Raw genomic sequence first — 20,723 nt, forward strand, 5'->3', positions numbered from 1 at the left:
GGGCACACTTTCCATGGTCGGCACAGCTTCCCTGCCGCTGCTGCCACCCACCTGCCACCCCACGTTGGCTGCCGGTCAGCTCCCTGCCACCATCTGTGTTTGGGTCCTGGCCTCAACACCCGAGGTACGTGCTTTTAGCACCATTAAACCAGCTGTCCCACACTGCTGCCACGTGGGTACCGCATGCATACAATACTTAGCTGCCACCCCACCAGCGCCGCCGCTTCTGCACATCACAACGCAATGACTGTACTGTGAGTGTTGCATGTAGTGAGGCATTTACGGCCATTTCTTCAGAGAAGAGATTGGTAAATTATAGAAAACAGCTAAATTTTACATCTTATGCAGTTATTGCCTGTTTTTGGAGGTGTCTTTACCTAGGACGATTTGAACTTTGACTTTTTGTGAGTCTGATTACTATGAGGTATGTTGAATGTGTATTTGTTCATAGATAAGCACTTCACCTGTTTGTTGGTTGGATAGTTAAAAAGTTTTTTTAAGAATTTGTTTTGAGAGCTTTCGGTTAATCTCCAGGGATGTGCAGCTTGCACAATGTGTTAGGCAAACACAGGGTCCCCCAGCTGTTCCTGGCATTTTCTTCCATTTTGTTTTTGTGTCATAACCAACTCTTTTTTTTTCTTTCATCTTTCCTATAAGCATCATTTCTCCATCCTATGATGAAAGTAGATTCCTTCTCCTTGCTCCACAGATGTGAGCGCTTTAAGGGCTATGTGCCGTCATACCACGTCTGCAATGTTTCCGAAATCATTGATGCACTAAATCTTTTTACCTCGATGGGGGTTTGTTTTTATTGCAAGACCAGACACAGATGCAAGATCACCATTTACGCCTTGTAAGAAAAGTGACAAACCATTGGATTCTGACAGTACTGGTGGCGTCCATTGTTTACTACTGGTAGTAGGAGACTTTAGGCCCCAAGTGCATGCACAGTCTTAATTACACAATTACCACTTGTGTTGCCGAAACTGACAGGATGTTGTGTGACATGCCGGATTGCGAAACTAAAGGAATGAACTTTTCCTACCTTCTCTTTCTTTTCTTTCTCGTCTCTCTGCATCCTCTTTCCCAACCATTTATTCTTTTTCTGTTCATGCCTTCTGGTTTTCATAAGTGGTAGTTCCTTGATTGGTTAACTTAATGCACAAAGCTATGATGTATTATGTGATGTACCGTAATATGAGTTACAATGATGAAAGAGAATTGATCTGTTCTACCCCTGTAAGTTGATAAGAGAGGATAGATGACTTCCGCTGTTATCCCCAAGGGCAGCGAAGTTTTGCTGATATGAAGATATGTAATACGTTGTTTTATTGAGGTTATTTGTGAGCAGGCATGAGGTCCTGTGGTCATGTGGTTGAAGATGATTATGTACAGGCAAGAGTTCCAGTGTGTGTTGTTGTAGGTGATGTTAAATGGTCTGTTTTATGCTACCACCCCAGAGGTCAGAGCAGAACTATTAGCCATGATTCAGTTTACCATGCAGCGAGTTTCCAGTTGATACAAAGCTTTGGAGTAGTTTAAATTGCATGTTATGTTGGATTGGCACAGCTGTTGCCTTGCAATAAGCCAGTCATGGCCCCAAATGCTACCACTTCTCTCCCTATGCTTCGTCTTGTTTGACATAATTAAGTCTAATTTTCATGTGATTTATAAGTCATTTATTGTATAAGTTTTGAGTGACAATGTACGGAGAGTATTATATAGAGTATAAATATTAAGTGGTTATAAGTAACAGTTACTATTTTGTATGAGAAGGATGAGCCAGGTGCACATCTACAGTATTTGTATTATGTGGGAAGTTCAGGTATTTTGAAGAATTTGTGGTGTTTAAAAATACCCTCTCTCAACTACTGTATAGGTCTTTGTGATGTGGTGAATTAAGCTACTTGCATTATTCAGCTTTGTTGCAGTGTTTTGGTTTTGTACTATATTTCACTTGTAGATCTAATTTTATTGACAAGGATTTTGTTTTGCCGTTTGAAAGAATGCATCAAATTTACTTTACTAAAGTTTTTCTACAATGCTACTTTTTACAAGCGTACGTCGTTGAACGTTTTGTTTTGTTGTCAAAACTAGAATGTGGAGCTCCTACTTGCAGTGTCTATTCTATTTGTCTTTTATTGTTCAATGGATTCTGATACTTAAAAGTTTCATCTAACTTTTGGAACTAATGTTCCACTGCTTTGCAGATGAACGATGTTCATTTTTGGTTCAGAAGTGATTATTTCCCTCTTTTCCTTCAAGCTGACACTAAGAGTTAAAAATGATTACGCGAGTTTAACTCTCATGTCTGCCAAATTGATTGTTTCCCTTCAGTCTCTCTTTACAAAACTTTCCTGACCTGTGTCCAATGAAATTAACATTTACTTTTTTGTTACCTACGTTTTGTGCATGGTATATTAAGTCCTGCAGTACTCTGTCATATGCTCTGACCATTACAAGTCAGAATTTTTGTCGTCTTGACGTGACTCTGTTGAAGTCTTTATGCAGACAACAAATTCCTAAACAGATGGCCAGCGTTTTATGAATTTTGAGTTTGCTGAAAATCAACACAGAGATGCACTCTGTCGTCCAATATCTGTTTAAGAATTAATGAACATATTGTACTAACAATCTTAACTGAGCCTTCTTAAACATTATTTACTATGCCCCAATGCATTGGTTTTGCCCTATAACCATTAGGATCTCTTCATGTACAAATTTGGTGTTGCTCTGTGTGGATCATTACTGGTGTTTGACCGTCTGTTAGCCAGCATTGTCTTTCTCTGTTTTTATGCATACTTTGCATTATACCACCAGTACGCGCCGCCAGCTGAGCTTCGAAGCATGTTTGCTTCAAGATTGCCTTAGCACATACACCTGTGCTGAGCCAAGTGCTGAAAGTGCCACTGCCACTTCCCCTTTGCCCCTCTCGCCCTTTCTCATCCCTTGCACTCACCTCTGCGCTCTTTCCCCTCCCGCAAGATGTACGTTACGCCATAGATAATACCGCCTCCATCACCCTACTAGAGAGAAGTTCCATTAAAGTTCGTTGATGTCACATAAGCATATCTCTCCTTCCCCACTGGACAAGCCATCTGCTCTTCTACCATCAATCAAGGTTTGTTTACAAACAGTGCATGCACTTCTGTCACACAGAACCACATTCTAGATGTGAATCTTTTCATACTTAATGAACTGATTATAAACTCACTGCATTCTTTCCCTTTTTTATCTGAAGTTTTATGAATAGGACGAGGATATTTTTAGCTGTTTTGTCACCGTGGACACACATTTTAATTATCTTTTCTAGAGTTTTGCCTGTGTGTTTCTCCATGCCTATAACTGTTTTTTACAAGCTTATTTTATGTCATATGACAGTTTCCTAATAATCTGAAAACTGTAAACTCTAAGAACAGTTGATGGGACATATATTTTTCTTGAACTTCGCCGTCTTAGAGGAAAAAATAAGGTTGTAACCAGTCCTCATTTCATCAAACAAGGGCTGTTCCGGTCTTTTCTTCTGTTTTTCTAGTTGTAATTTTACTATAGAGAACAGTTTGTTAATAATTACTGTAACAGGTTTGTAAAACATTGTGGATGAGTGATACTACTAGGAAAAATATTGAAACTGTATGACGACTGACAAGTTCTCAACCATTCAGACCACAACTTTGTCACATTTCAACCTTGGTAATTTTCATTTGCCCCACTTTTAACTAATTAATTTACATGACAAATTAAGTGATGTACATAAGGAATATTATCCCATGAGGTAATTTAAATGTGTAGCCTTCGCTATCTCCTGATTTCATTCTTAATTTGAGTGTTTTGTCAGTATAAGAAAAAGCTTTGTACTCTTCATTTTAACATGGGTTAATATATCCAGAATGAGATTTTCACTCTGCAGCGGAGTGTGCGCTGATATGGGTTAATATAGATAAGGCTTGTTTCATATGTGTTTTATGGTACTCCATATCTTGGACTTTGTATGTGAATCCTCCATTTTACTGAAATGTTTAATATTCCATAGCCTGAGTAACTTTGTGCAACTACTACCCTCAAAAATAGTCAGATGACATAGCAAGATTTTACTAAGGTTATTACTCTTCTTCAAATGTACTTAATCCAATTCTAACCAAGCCAGGTGTTAATGCTCTGCAGTAAGTCAATTTATGATATTTCTTACTCAAATACTTTTATTACCATAGAATTAAATATTTTGTTATAATCGTGGATTTTCCATTGTATTCTGTTATACTAATGATTACAGTTATTACAGAAGACATTGTATTTCTGCACAAAATTTAAACAATTAATATTTTATTATTTTCTTAACTCATGAAATTTGATAAACTTGACTGCATGTAAGTCCCCTCCCACTTACATACACACCAAATGAAATATTGTAATAGATCCCTCCCATAGTATTAAGGGCAAACCATCTTCCTGGGGAGTGACTGACGCCATTTTGTAGACAATGTTTGTCACTACTTCTCTGGAAGGGGTAAGGAATGTACATGGTGGCAGCCAGACAAGGAATATTGTAGGGAATTGGTTTAAAAAAATTTATTTCAAAGGCCCAGTCAAATCTTTACAAGTTTACTCCTAGAGCAACTTATGCTGCGCCTATGTGACACAACTTGCCTGACTTTCAAAACTGAGGCAGTTCTGTCCAGTTAAAGCTGCTGACAAGAGATGCCCTGAGACCTCTGCTGAAACTGCTAGTGAATTCATGCCATTGGTTTTAGTCAACAGCGTGGGTGGGATACAGGTCACGTGTATTTACGCTGGAGTGTTCTGCAGTGCAAAACACAGTTCCCTCTCTCTCTTGTAACCCAGACCTCGAGCAGAACAGATATCTTTTCAGAAGGCAGAGCCTCTGGTTCTGCTTTTAATGACTGGCCACCAACATAAGTTAACATGAACCGCTTCTCCTTCCGTTGCCCATTACAATTAATTGTTCGACCACCTAGACTGGCCTAAACCTGGTAACTTCCAATCCTAGGTGCGCCCCTTGTACGGCATGCACTGAAAAATATTCTCCTTATTGTACTTAATTTCCTGTTCTGTCATTTAATGGCAGCCCTGGATGCCCACTCTCAAGTCCTGACTGCTTGAACTCCTGCACACTGTCATCACGAAGCATATGTAACAACCTTTTCCCCCCTTCCCTGACCATATACAGTACACTGGTGTCAGAAGTGGTCGCTCATCTATTCGTTCCAACCTCAACCATTACTTTGTACCTCCCTCCTCCAGGGCTGTGTACCTCACACATTGTGGTTAGCACCCGCAGAGTGCCCAGCTGATCGGTTTATTCTTCCACTTTTCACTTTCATAAATTGATCGCCTTCCTATCTTTTTCATCTACGCATCACTGACACATCACAACGAGGCTCACCTTCGTCTGCACCCTGGTCGGCAGCCAATGCTACTCAAGACATATTGCCTCCCCCCAGTGGGAGGGGGATGAAAAAACCCTGCGACTAGTGGATATACGAGGTGCATTCAAGTTCTAAGGCCTCCAATTTTTTTTCTAATTAACTACTCACCTGAAATTGATGAAACTGGTGTTACTTCTCGACGTAATTGCCCTGCAGACGTACACATTTTTCACAACGCTGACGCCATGATTCCATGGCAGCGGCGAAGGCTTCTTTAGGAGTCTGTTTTGACCACTGGAAAATCGCTGAGGCAATAGCAGCACGGCTGGTGAATGTGCAGCCATGGAGAGTGTCTTTCATTGTTGGAAAAAGCCAAAAGTCACTAGGAGCCAGGTCAGGTGAGTAGGGAGCATGAGGAATCACTTCAAAGTTGTTATCATGAAGAAACTGTTGCGTAACGTTAGCTCAATGTGCGGGTGCGTTGTCTTGGTGAAACAGCACACGCACAGCCCTTCCCGGACGTTTTTGTTGCAGTGCAGGAAGGAATTTGTTCTTCAAAACATTTTTGTAGGATGCACCTGTTACCGTAGTGCCCTTTGGAACGCAATGGGTAAGGATTATGCCCTCGCTGTCCCAGAACATGGACACCATCATTTTTTCAGCACTGGCAGATACCCGAAATTTTTTTGGTGGCGGTGAATCTGTGTGCTTCCATTGAGCTGACTGGCGCTTTGTTTCTGGATTGAAAAATGGCATCCACGTCTCACCCATTGTCACAACCGACGAAAAGAAAGTCCCATTCATGCTGTCATTGTGCATCAACATTGCTTGGCAACATGCCACACGGGCAGCCATGTGGTCGTCCGTCAGCATTCGTGGCACCCACCTGGATGACACTTTTCGCATTTTCAGGTCGTCATGCAGGATTGTGTGCACATAACCCACAGAAATGCCAATTCTGGAGGCGATCTGTTCAACAGTCATTCGGCGATCCCCCAAAACAATTCTCTCCACTTTCTCGATCATGTCGTCAGACCGGCTTGTGTGAGCCCGAGGTTGTTTCGGTTTGTTGTCACACGATGTTCTGCCTTCATTAAACTGTTGCACCCACAAACGCACTTTCGACACATCCATAACTCCATCACCACATGTCTCCTTGAACTGTCGATGAATTTCCATTGGTTTCACACCACGCAAATTCAGAAAACGAATGATTGCACGCTGTTCAAGTAAGGAAAACGTCGCCATTTTAAGTATTTAAAACAGTTCTCATTCTCGCCGCTGGCAGTAAAATTCCATCTGCTGTATGGTGCTGCCATCTCTGGGACGTATTGACAATGAATGCGGCCTCATTTTAAAACAATGCGCATGTTTCTATCTCTTTCCAGTCCGGAGAAAAAAAATCGGAGGCCTTAGAACTTAAATGCACCTCGTATCACCACTGAATCAATCTTATTCTGAAACCTGTTACCTGAACTTGTTCCTGATTATACCCAATTCCTTATTCTTTAACATGAGCACCTTTCCAGTTCGTCGCAAGTGGGTCGCTTGGCATAAATGGCCAATATGTCAGGCTATCCTGGCATTGCGATCGCAACATAATTTTCTCATTGGATAAATCCCTTTTCCTTCTAAGCCACAACATCCATTACTAAAGTTTCCGATTCAGCAAATCACTTACGAAACCACTAATTATCGCGAATTCTTCCTACATGTCAATTGCAGGCATTTATTAATGCAATCCCACATTTTTGCGCTCCTGCTTATCAGGATGACGAGTAAGCCTCTTTTCAGCATGACCATACCCCCTCCTGCCCTCACTACCCCATTGCTACTAACTTATACCCCCGCAGTTCTTTGGAATTGCCAGTTTAGATTGCCCAGTGATACAGTGCCCACGAGTCTGTCAACCATTGACTTTTCACCCACCATTACAACCTCAGGTAATTACTTACTACTTCTTCATCCACTGTAATACTTTGCTTTCCTAACATAACTACCAGCTGAAGCTAACCAGATTATTTCGTTGCTATAGGCAACAGTATTTTATACACCATACCCCACCCAGTAACAGCCACTAACGTGTGTTACGAGTACCTTCAAGCAATCCAGCCCTACCATGTGCTACTCAATGGTAGTGGTTTACTATTTAATATCTCTCACTGTGATATCACTACCCCCACACCGAGAGGTGTTTGCATATTTGTCTCACACCCATGATGTGCGACTTCCTCCTCTCCTGTTGTATTTACGAGAGCAACCGATGGTACTACCGTCGCCTGACAATTGGCCATCTCCCCCCAATCACTCACATTCCCAGCTGGTCCAATCTTTAACCAACCTGGTAAACAAAGAGTCAGGGCAGATTACGCTAGACCGTGCCACTGCGCATATAATGGATTGGGACAACCACCAGTAACTCACTCGTATAGTTATTCCCAGTTCTGTATGTACTCCTTTACTAATTATCCTCATTGGTTTATGGCCATGGGTAGCTTTTAGAAAAGGACTTTTTGCATGACTTTGGTCACCCGTTCCTGCTGTCCCTGAGGAAACCCCCTTCCACCCTTGTGATCTGTGCATCGCCCCCTAGGAACCCCCAACTTATACACTCCGGCGAAAGTTGCAGTACGCCACAGCACACCACTGCCTGCTGCAGCCAGTGATCTTTGCCACTGCCAGCACCAACAGTTGATCACCACACCTCACGTTGCCATTCGCAGCGCCTCACACTACCACTGCACCATCCGCTGTCATCCAAATTGTGTCATGCAAGATCTCATTACCAAATTATTGTCATTCTTTCAATGCAAATTAAAACAAATAAAATATGTTGTGTCAAAATTATGTAAGGGTGTCCTCCGCAGAAGCCCCATAGTAACTGTCAATTTGCCCCCCCTCCTCCCCCCTCTCTATGGTTCACTCCTATGGAGGGGAGAAGGGTGTACAGAGGGGGGCATTACTGAATGGATTTAATAGTATAAAAATTTGATTTTATTTTTCATTTGATGTTTGTCAGTGCCTTCCGCCTGGCAGCTAGTTGCAGTGTATCAGTTACGTTGCACAAAACCAGGCAGAATCACTTTGAAACTCACTTGTTGAACCATCAGCAGCTAAACTCATGTGTTGCTGACAAAAGTAACATTTCCGAACTGCGCGTCTACAATTTGGCTGTCCAATAGGGAGGGTTGGAGGTGGTAACGTGGGAGTGGAACCGCAGCCAGCCGCCAAGAACAGACACGCCGTCCACTCTCTTCTGCTGGCAGCTACCGACCCAACCAGCCGCTCTTCTCTCCTGCTCTCTTGGGCAGTCGCCCATTCGGTTTCAGCGGCTTCTCTAGGCCTACCTTTCTTTCTTAATGCATTAATTAACCATGCTCTTAAAACATGTTTGACTGCTTCACCTCAATGGGTGCCCTCTGCTTTCCCTTCCTCGCCAATCCTGACACTTTAACAGGGCAATAACTCCCTCCTATAGTGTCATGAAATCTTTCAAGTGCAGCGCACCACATGCACACTGGATGTACGTGAAGGAGGAGTGGGCCTTATCGACCTACAAAGGAAATATGCAGTGCTTCTGATCCACTGTTTGAGTGTCACAGCAGAAAAATTTCAAACTGCTTGACAGCTGCTTTGTTAAATGCATATTGGCCAGAGCCAGAGAAAGAGCCAGTAAACCTAACAAAGATTCCCTTCAAACTAAAATACTTAAAGGAATTTACTTTCTAAAGGGATACATACTAGAAACAGATGATAACACATGCATAAGAACAACAAATATACACGAATAAATTAAACCTGTGTTAAAAATATTACTATGCTAAAATGCATCTGAACAAAATACTAAATTCTACTCTAAAATCTCATGCCTTATCATCATGCTAAACATGAAGTGATTGATTTAAACTACCCTTCAATTTGTGTTTCCCCATATTCCCTTTACTTAGGTATTACTGTATGCAGATCTGAGAGGAGTAGCATGATGCAACAAAACTGAAATAAAAAACCAAACTTTAAATGGAAAAAAGTGTGGCAAAACTTGGATGAAATTGCCTTTAAATACCAAAGTAAAAGCCACCTGGTATAAGGTAAAAAACTAACAGCATTAGTACAAATGTAAAACTGGCAGCAATCAACCTTAGACCAACTTGAAAATGCATTAATTGTGACTCCAGTGAGACCTTAGTACATCCCTTCCAATGCAGGAACACAGCAATAATATGGCACGCATGCAAAGAAATGATTGCGCTCATCAGCAGAACCACTCCAGCAAATGTAAACTTAGAGCTACTAACCGCACCAGACAAAATCTTTCCCCAAACAAAAAAAAAAGCTAAGCACTATATGGCTTTTAGGCCAGACTGTATATTCAATAATCGAATTAAAGCACACAGTGAACATAGAATACCTGTGATACTTATGGGAGGAAAATAAAAAAGCCATGGTCTCCAAAAGATACAGATCAGAATTCATGAACTTTCTGAAAATAGCCCTCGATGCAGCCTTCAAGAAAGCCACTCAGCCTGCATGACGTTGCTGCCTCCCCAACCACTCGCAGACGGGAGACCAGCTGAAGAGAGGAAGGTCGCAGCCCGTGGCCGCCACCGTCACGCCAGCCCCCAGCCACGCCCCACTTGCACAGCGCCCTCTCCTACAAAATGTCTAGAATGCAGTGATTCAGTGTAACGTGAAGTTTGTTTTTGTGTTAGTGCCATCCATTGTTGTTGCCAGTGCCAATGAATAGTGAATAGCAGAGATGGGAGAAAACAAAATGAGAAATTACTATTCCCTCACTGCCAAAAAAGTCTCATATTTTCACCGAAAAGTTATGTGCTTTATTAATTTCCACATGTATAAATGAAAACTGTGTTAATAAATATTGCTATTTCAAAATGCACCCATACAAAAAAACTAAATTCTACTGAGAAACCTCATGCCTAATCATGCTAAACATTCCCTTTATTTAGGTATTACTATGCCTCATAGTCTCCCTATCTACCGTATTTACTCAAATCTAAGCCGCACTCAAATCTAAGCCACACCTGAAAAATGAGATTCGAAATCAAGGGAAAAAAAATTTTCCCGAATCTAAGCTGCACCTGAAATTTGAGGCTCGAAATTCAAGGGAGAGAAAAGTTTTAGGCCGCACCTCCAAATCGAAACAAAGTTGGTCCATTGTAATATGAGACACAATTTAGGTTGAATGAATGATGATACAGCTACAGTAGTTTGGTTTGAGATGTAAGCTTAGCAGTTAAGCTTTACCAGGTAGCCATTGCTATGCGTCAGGCGCTCCATCTGTATTTATACAGGAACCCTTCCTTTTTCATGTGCTTCATCTGGTTTAAATTGATTGCTTATTTTTCTTTGATCTGATAAGTGCCATTCTATTTGTTATAGGTGTTTATGTCACTCTAAGCTGAAAATGCATTACTGTACTGTGTCATGCATTGTTTGTCACATTCTGATTTACGACCTGTCGCTCCTCGCGGCATGGCTTGCTTTTGTGCGCGCTACCACCACTTACGATAAAAAGAGAGGGGAATTGTCGCATTAGTGAAACAATGGTAGAGACTGCTATTTGTTGTTACTTACACTGCTGCTTTCTTTGATAATGATCAACAAGAACCAAATAATAGACTGCGTATGATAGAAGATGTTCTGAACGAGAGTTTAGCTAAAATTTGTCGCCGTTTGATAATCTTTGCATTCACCTCTTTTGTTCATTACATTCGGCACAGATATTAGTCATCTTAGATTTAAAAATCTAGTCAATTGCCGTGCTTCATTTCTGATGGTATCGCTATTAGGCATAAGAATAATATGAATATAAACATGATATGATATGTATATTCTTCCACGTTTGCTGTTGTCTCACACTAGTTTCGTAGTTTATTAGGCAGACAGGATTTAAATGAGATAGCAGCAAACACGAAAGAATACATGGCAAAATGTTTATATTTGTATTATTCTTATGGTGAAGAGAATACTGCATGTGATTCACAATTCATAAAAGTTCCTATTAGCAACCATCTCTTCTCACAGATAGGAAAAAATTCAGAACGTAGAGTTGGGCATATTGACAAACATCCCAAACAGTCTTGCCAGTCGGATTTTCATAGTACATCGAAATGCTGCTACATTCGAAGATGAACAATACGGAATTTGTATTTAATTCGTTGAATAATGTATGAAAATGCAGTGGTCGAAACTCGGAGCAGAGAAAAAAGTTCGTCTTCCACCATTTTTTTTTTTTTTTAAATTTATTTACTGACTCAGAGGTTTTGGCGCCAATATTTATCTTTGTGTCTGCAAAGCATGCCTGTGTAGCGCTACATATATTCGAAGGCTGAAGTTAGTTGTGGTGGGCACCTACCAACATTTTTCAGAACTTCCGCTTAGTTTGCACTTGATTCTAAGCCGCAGGTGGTTTTTTGGATTACAAAAACTGGAAAAAAAGTGCGGCTTAGATTCGAGTAAATACGGTACTCTTAACGTTAAAATTGTAAGCCATATTATGCCCATAAAGTGTTTTTACTTGCATTGCCCCAATGGTAAATGTTCGTGTCACCTTCTCCACATAAAATATGGACCCCCAAACTATGAAGTGATGTCCGTGAAAGATTAATATATCCTAAACTCCACTGCAAACTAACAGCAACAGTGCAGACATCAACCTACTCTCATAAATTTGCATCCTATAAAAAGTTGTACGCGAGGAACATAAAATTATTGATTTGTTGACAGTAATCACCACATAAAAACTCGTACATACTGAGGAGAGAAGTCAACTACCCTAACTGGAAAACTTCAGAAAAAGACTGTAACCATTCCAAAAACAGACAAAAGGAAAAATATCCTAAGTCCAAAACCAAAATGAACTCTCAACACTGAAAAGATATTCAAAGAAATATAATAAAAGAGGAAAGTTCATAAAATGTTCTTGGATTTCAAGCCATGTCAAGTGGTTAACTGCACATGAACATTCAACACAGATGTTGTCTGCCATTGTCAAGTGGTTGACTGTCTCGTGAATGCCACTGCTATACTTATATAGCTGTGCCACTGCCAGTGACATCACTTGTGCCCAGTCTTGCACCATATATGGCAATGTTTTGGTTGTGTGGCTGTCACACCCCTTTAACTTCCCAACCACAGGGTCTCAAGGCCGTACTCAGCTGCAACCCACTGTCTTTATTGAGGACACTGTCCGATATTTTGATCTCTATTGCTTCATTTATTACACTATCCCAGAAGTCGTTGGTCTCTTTAGTAAAAGAAATATCATCGAACACAATTCAGTGTCCATTTGCCAGTGCACGCTCTGCTACAGTAGATTTTTTGGGATAGCGTAGGTGGAAACACCTTTCATGTTCTGTGCAGCACTGTTCAATAGCACAAAAAGCCTGACTGACATAAAACTGCCCTCACCCACGTGGTATTTTGCATATTCCAGGTGTTCTGAGGTGCCGGGAGCCTAAAGACTGTGTCAGTTTTATGCTTTTTCAGGAGCCAGTTAATCTCCCCTGTTATATTGGGTGGATGTGGGCAGTTTTATGTGGGCCAGACTGTCCACACTATTGAACAGTGCCACACACAATATGAAAGGTGTTTCCACCTACGCCATCCCAAAGCATCAGCTGCACTGGAAAACAGACACTGAATTGCATTTGATGATTCTTCTGTTATTAAACAGACCAATGGCTTCTGGGATAGTGTAATAAATGAAGCAATAGAGATCAAAATATCAGACAATGTCCTCAATAAAGATGATGGATTGCAGCTGAGTACGACCTCAGACCCTGTGATTGGGGAGAAGATGAGGGCACAACAGTCACGTAACCAAAACATTGCCATATATGGTGCAAGACTGGACACCAGTGATGTTACTGGCAGTGGCATAGCTATATAAGCACAACAGCAGCATTCACAAGACAGCCATCCACTTTCAATGGCAGAGAAAGTCTCTGCTGAAAGCTCGTGGGCAGTTAACCACTTGACACAGCTTGAAACCCAAAAACATTTTATTGATGGATATCACCACAAAAGCATGCATATGTATGTAAGAGGAAAGTTTTAAAAGGAAAAACTGTGAAAAATTGAAACAATATATTATGTAACATTTCTCAATAATGTGTGCTGTTTGCATGTATATACTAAAAAGAATAAAGTTTTATGATTTAAAAAAAAACTAAAACATAAAATACAAATACAAAGAAATTTTAAAAAAGTTTGAGTTGCAGCCATGGCAAAAATTTTAATTCATTTCTACAGCTTCTACCATTTTCGAAGATAAGTTCAGACTCATATGTCTCAATGAAAATGTAATTCCATCTTCATTAATTGTCCAAGATTCCACATGCAGCTTACAACTTTGTTATTGCTGAAGGAAACTATGCAAAAGTTGGCTTGATGTAAGTCTGGTCTTGCTTCTAATCTGTTTTCTTGAATACTACTTCTGCGTCTTTAATGCAAGTTGCATTAGTGGCTTCAAAAGTGACTACAACCCAAAAATGGATGATAAAAAAAAAGACGTAAGTCGCAGTAACTTAAGAATTTTCAATCAAATGAAGCAAGGAGATGTAAACTTCAATAGATCTGTGGGAATTCATGATCTCTTGCTGACAAATTAATAAAAATTACAACAGTAAAAGATGACAGCATTTATCCAGGTACACTATCTCGATAAAATAGGTTTTTGTGACAAAGTTAAATCTAGCACTATACCAGGTGTTCCATTGATCGTGACCATGCCAAATATCTCATGAAATAAGCGGCAAACAAAAAAACTACAAAGAATGGAACTTGTCTAGCTTGAAGGGGGAAACCAGATGGCACTGCCATTGGTCAAACAGATATCAACTATGTTTTTTAAATAGGAACCCCTATTTTTTATTACATATTCGTGTAGTATGTAAAAAAATATGAATGCATTAGTCGGACCACTTTTTGCGCTTTATGATAGATGGCGCTGTAATAGTCACAAACATATGGCTCACAATTTTAGATGAACAGTTGGTAACAGGTAGGTTTCTTAAATTAAAATACAGAACACAGGTACGTTTGAACATTTTATTTCAGTTGTTCCAATGTGATACATGTACCTTTGTGAACTTATCATTTCTGAGAATGCATGCTGTTACAGTGTGATTATCTGTAAATACCGCATTAATGCAATAAGTGCTCAAAATGATGTCCGTCAATCTCAATGCATTTGACAATACGTGTAACGACATTCCTCTTAACAGCGAGTAGTTCACCTTCCATAATGTTCACACATGCATTTACAATGCGCTGACGCATGTTGTCAGGCATTATTTATGGATCACTATAGCAAATATCCTTCAACTTTCCCCACAGAAACAAATCCAGGGACGTGAGATCCGGTGAACGCATGGGCTGTGGTATGGTGCTTCGACGACCAATCCACTTGTCATGAAATATGCTATTCAATACCACTTCAACTGCACGCAAGCTATGTGCTGGACATCCATCATGTTGGAAGTACATCGCCATTCTGTCATGCAGTGAAACAACTTGTAGTAACATCGGTAGAACATTACATAGGAAATCAGCATACATTGCACCATTTAGATTGCCATTGATAAAATGGGGGCCAATTATCCTTCCTCCCATAATGCCGCACCATACATTAACCCACCAAGGTTGCTGATGTTCCACTTGTCGCAGCCACTGTGGATTTTCCATTGCCCAATAGTGCATATTATGCCAGTTTACGTTACCGCTGTTGGTGAATGACGCTTCATTGCTAAATAGAATGCATGCAGAAAATCTGTCATCATCCAGTAATTTCTCTTGTGCCCAGTGGCAGAACTGTACACAACGTTCAAAGTTGTCGCCATGCAATTGCTGGTGCATAGAAATATGGTACAGGTGCAATCGATGTTGATGTATCATTCTCAACACCGACGTTTTTGAGATTCTCGATTTTCGCACAATTTGTCTGCTACTGATGTGCGGACTAGCCGCGACAGCAGCTGAAACACCTACCTGAGCATCATCATTTGTTGCAGGTCGTGGTTGACATTTCACATGTGGCTAAACACTGGACACTTGGATGCTGTTGTCCAGGATACCGAGCAGCATACATAGCATACGCCCGTTGGGCATTTTGATCACAATAGCCATACATCAACATGATAACAACCTTTTCCGCAATTGGTAAACAGTCCATTTTAACACGAGTAATGTATCATGAAACAAATACCGTCTGCACTGGCGGAATGTTACATGATACCATGTACTTATACGTTTGTGACTATTACAGTACCGACTATCACAAAGCGAAAAAAGTGGTCCAACTAAAACATTCATATTTCTTTACATACTACACGAATATGTAATAAAAAATAGGGGTTCCTATTTTAAAAAACACAGTTCATATCCGTTTGACCTATGGCAGCACCATCTATTGGGCCAACCATAGCGCCATCTGGTTTTCCCCTTCAAGCAAGATGAGTTTCGTTCTTTGAAGTTTTTTCATTTGATGCTTATTTTGTGAGATATTTGGCCCAGTCACTATGAATGGACCACCCTGCATATCTAAATGCACCAACATGGACAGGTGCTTTCAAGAACACCTTCAGTCAGAAAAAAAGTCAACATATGTCTGAGTTAATGCTGTCAGCATTATCAAACCTTTGCATTTTGTGCATCATTTACTTTGTTTGTGGAGCATATCAGCGTATCCACACTGTCATATTTTAGGCTACTATTTCAACTACACAATGTAGCACATGGACCAAACATGTAATGTGCTTTAGGTTAGGACAAAATATTTTAATTGCTTTCCTGGGCTTCATCACATATGGGGCAGCATCACATAACAACAATAGGATCCTTTTTCTATTTAAATTTATTGGCACAAAGTATACTGACATTTACTGACATCTACTGAGTTGAACTTGGGCACTTGAACTCACTATGAAGTTTACAGACTGTAACATATCCACAAAGTTACTCATGTTCTGCACTTTTAGTGTAATTCATATAAAAAAATTCAATGAAAGATGCTGTCATGCATGTTATTGCAAAATATACACTCAGGCCATGAAAGCGATACAATATATGTTATACACTGATCAGCCAGAAATATACTGACCACCTATTTAATAGCCAATTTGTCCACCTTTCTCATGGATAACAGTGGCTACACATCATGGCATGGAAGCAAGAGGCCTTGGTAGGTCCCTGAAGGGCATTGGCACCACATCTGCACACCCAAGTCACCTACTTCCCATAAATTCCAGGGGAAGGGGCAATGAGCTCAGATGTCATGTTCAATCACATCTCAGATATGTTCAATCAGGCTCAGATCTGTAGAGTTGGGGGGCCAACACATCAACTGGAACTTGCCACTGGATTCGTAGAACCACTCTATTACACTCCTGGCCTTGTGACACAGCGCATTATCTTGTCAAAAAATGTCACTGCCATAATGAAACACGATCATCATGAAGGAGTGTACTTGGTCTGCAATCAGTGTACGATACTCCTTGGCCATCTTGGTGCCTTGCAGAAGATCCACTGGACTTACGTTCCCCAGAGAATAATGGAGCCACCGCCAGCTTGCCTCTGTCCCACAGTACAAGTGTCAAACAGCTGGTCCCTTGGAAGAAGACGGATTCGCACCCTCCCATTGGTGTGATGGAGAAGGTATTGGGATTCATCAGACCATGCCATGCTCTGCCACTGCACCAATGTACAGTGCTAAAGGTCTTGTACCCATTTTGGTCATAGTTGCTGATGTCATGATGTTAACATTGGCACATGGTGAGTTGTCTGTTTCGGAACTTGTCATTAGGAGTGTTCAGTTCACTGTGTATTCAGACACACTTGTACTCTGTCCAGCATTAAACTCTGATGTTAGTTCAGTCACAGTACTCCGCCTGTGCTGATTTACCTGGTCTGCCCAGCCTACATCTGTAATGAGGGCTGGCTGCCCAATCCCAAGACGTCTGAAAGTGATTTCACCTTGGCTCCTCGAACACCCGACAAGGCATGCAGTGTCTAAAATGCTTGGGCCAAGCCTCCAGGTCATCACATTCTCCCCTTGGTCAAACTCAGTTGCACTGCATGCCTTCCCCATTCTACACCAAGACAGCGTGCTCACTGATACTGCATGCACTTTGCATGTGTCTGACTAATATTCATGCCTCGCCAAGTGGCAATACTATCGCCTGGATGGGTTTATATCGATAGTAGGTCAGTGGTCATAGTGTGGTGGCTGATCAGCGTAAATGTCTCAGTTCACACTATCTTCAAAATATGCATTTACCCCCCAAAAGTCCACAACATGCAAATATTCATGCAACATGGATTTGCATGGAAATCTAGACTCTAGTTATTACATTCCCACTTCAGAAAGTGAAAAATTCACACATACTGGTGAAAAATCATCTAAATAACAAGAGACTTTCAAACATGCACTTTGTAGTTATAGAATTAATTTATGCTGGCTCACAAACTTTACATTCATTTCTTCCAAACATTTCCATTATGGAAAAAAATGCAAATGATCCTACAAACAAGGATAAATAATATTTCACTGAATCTGAGAAAAATGTTAGCTCCATGGTATACAAAGCAAAGTCCACAGCATTATCCTGTCAATATTTACAGAAATCACATACATGAAAAACTAACTGCAACCATGATTACAGCATAGGTGTATTGAATATATACCTGATTCATTGTGATCCATGGGCCACCTGCTGGGTTTAAAAAATTTCTTCTCCTTAGGTGATTCTGCATGTGGTTCATCTGTTAGAGAATACAACACTGGTCAATGTAACTATGCAATTATCAAAAACATTCTTTTACTTTTGTAAACAAAGGAAATGAAGAGAATGAAATATCATAGCCATGTGAATTGCAGAAATGAACATTATCAGGGGCAGCTTATGTAAATTAGGATAATAAAACCCAAATCATCAAAACAATAATAATAACAATCATCATCATCAACAACAACAATAACAACAACAACGCTGTTCTGATAAGTACTGCCAAATACATTATCATAAAAAACAGACATGTACTGCAAGCTGCCACCTCTCCAGGCTGCTGGCAACACAATCACATATATGCAGGGCAACATCAAATATAAGCAAACCATGTTTGTCATCAGCCCCATCTCAGATATCTGCCACAGTAATATATGGCAAGAGCCTCGCCACTAGTGGCGTGAGGGGCACTGCATCTAGTGCTGCAATCATGGGCACTGGTTCTCTTCTACAGATCTTGCATGCTGACCATCATGGAGGTATTCTTCTGCTGAGCTGAGCAGCTTTTAAGGACATTGCTCAGCCACCAGAGTCAGTCTGCACTGGGAGTTATTCCAGGTCACAGAGCCAACTGTTATTTCCAGTCCTTCAATCAGTGCTCCCTCTGCCCAGTGCTGTCATACACTTGGACTCATGTAAGAATCTTCACTCCATATCCTGTCTGAGTTCCCCATATTGGTTGCTGAAGTCTTTGCTCCAAACCTTTACTTTGCATCCTGTCCTAGCTGTCGCTCTGCATCTCGTCCAAGTTCACCATAATTGGCCCTCCACCAAATGCACCTATGGCCCGCCTACCACTTCAGGGAGCCATGTCTCTGAGACAGCCACATCTACCTTCAACCAGCTATGAGCTTCTACCTCATTGGGGCCCCCTCCTGGACCCTCTTCAATCTCACTACTCTCCACCAATATGGCTGCATCAATGTCACCTTTGTAAGAAGTTTCTTACAAGGGAACCTCCCCATCGCACCCCCCTCAGATTTTACCGAGCGGGGTGGCGCAGTGGTTAGACACTGGACTCGCATTCGGGAGGACGACGGTTCAATCCCGCGTCCGGACATCCTGATTTAGGTTTTCCGTGATTTCCCTAAATCACTCCAGGCAAATGCCGGGATGGTTCCTCTGAAAGGGCACGGCCGACTTCCTTCCCAATCATTCCCTAATCCGATGAGACCGATGACCACGCTGTCTGGTCTCCTTCCCCAAACCAACCAACCCCCTCAGATTTAGTTATAAATTGAGACAGTGGATAGGCCTTGAAAAACTGAACACAGATCAATCGAGAAAACAGGAAGAAGTTGTGTGGAACTATGAAAAAATAAGCAAAATATACAGACTGTGTAGTCCATGCACAAGATAGGCAACATTAAGGACAATCTGAGCTGACGAGCGCCGTGGTCTCGTGGTTAGAGTGAACAGCTGCGGTACGAGAGGTCCTTGGTTCGAGTCTTCCCTCGAGTGAAAATTTTACTTTCTTTATTTTTGCAACATTACGATCTGTCTGCTCATTCATTGATGTGTCTGTTCACTGTGATAAGTTTAGTGTCTGTTTAGTGTCTGTGTTTTGCGACCGCACTCCAAAACCGTGCGATTAGTAGATGAAAGGACGTGCCTCTCCAATAGGAACCGAAAACATTTTATCGCAAAGTCATAGGTCAACCGATTCCTCCACAGGAAGACACGTCTGATATATTCTACATGACACTGGTGACGGCATGTGCGTCGCATGACAGGAATATGTTGTCGACCCACCTAACTTGTACACTTGGCGAATGGGTAAAAAGATTCTTCTACCTTCCCCGATTTAGGTTTTCTTGTGGATGTGATAATCACTCCCAAAAAAGTGATGAAAACGTAATAGTTTCTCACATAAACTGCAACAAATGAATGCAACAGTTTCACAGTCGCACAGTTTTCCCTGTGCTCTGTCAGAACATATGTTTTTTACGTTTTCAAATGTTTCCGTGTGTAGACCGTCAAATCCTGCATATGTCCAAGCAAATGTGAACATGTCCTGGAATTTTGGAGAGTGAAGTTGATCATGTGTGAGTGCCTGAACTTTGATAATTGTCTGAAAATAAAAAATTAAAATTTTCACTCAAGAGAATACTTGAACCAAGGACCTCTCGTTCCGCAGCTGCTCACGCTAACCACGGGACCACGGCGCTCCTACGCTTACATTTTCCTTGATGTTGCTTACCTTGCACATGGACTACTCAGTTTGTATATTTTGCTTATTTTTTTCATAGTTCCACATAACTTCTTCCTGTTTTCTCGATTGATCAGTGTTCAGTTTTTCAAGGCCTATCCCTGTGCCAACTTATAACTAAATCCGAGAGGGGTGCGATGGGGAGGTTCCCTTGTTAGTACAAAGTAAGTGACTGTGAGTGGATACCAAATAGCATGTATTTAAGTCTGAATGATTGTTTTGTTTGTTATATTCAGTTTGAGTATAAAATAAAGTTCATTTTTATTTCTTGCTAGCTGGGGCACATTATTTGGTTTGTCGTTAGCAGTGGTTGCTTGTGCC

At 41.0% G+C, this 20,723-nt stretch overlaps 1 protein-coding gene across 1 annotated transcript in view; it reads right to left on the bottom strand.

Annotated features, from left to right (window-relative positions):
- The window catches only part of LOC126185053 (uncharacterized), a 904,507-nt gene that overhangs the window by 658,286 nt on the left and 225,498 nt on the right, over nucleotides 1–20,723 (bottom strand). The window contains exon 6 of the mRNA XM_049927811.1: nucleotides 18,093–18,170. Within this exon, the coding sequence (XP_049783768.1) occupies nucleotides 18,093–18,170 (78 nt within the window). The remainder of the gene's footprint in view (nucleotides 1–18,092; nucleotides 18,171–20,723) is intronic.

This window comes from Schistocerca cancellata, chromosome 4 (genome assembly GCF_023864275.1).
Source record: "Schistocerca cancellata isolate TAMUIC-IGC-003103 chromosome 4, iqSchCanc2.1, whole genome shotgun sequence".
In the NCBI taxonomy this organism is placed as follows: Eukaryota; Metazoa; Arthropoda; class Insecta; order Orthoptera; family Acrididae; genus Schistocerca; species Schistocerca cancellata.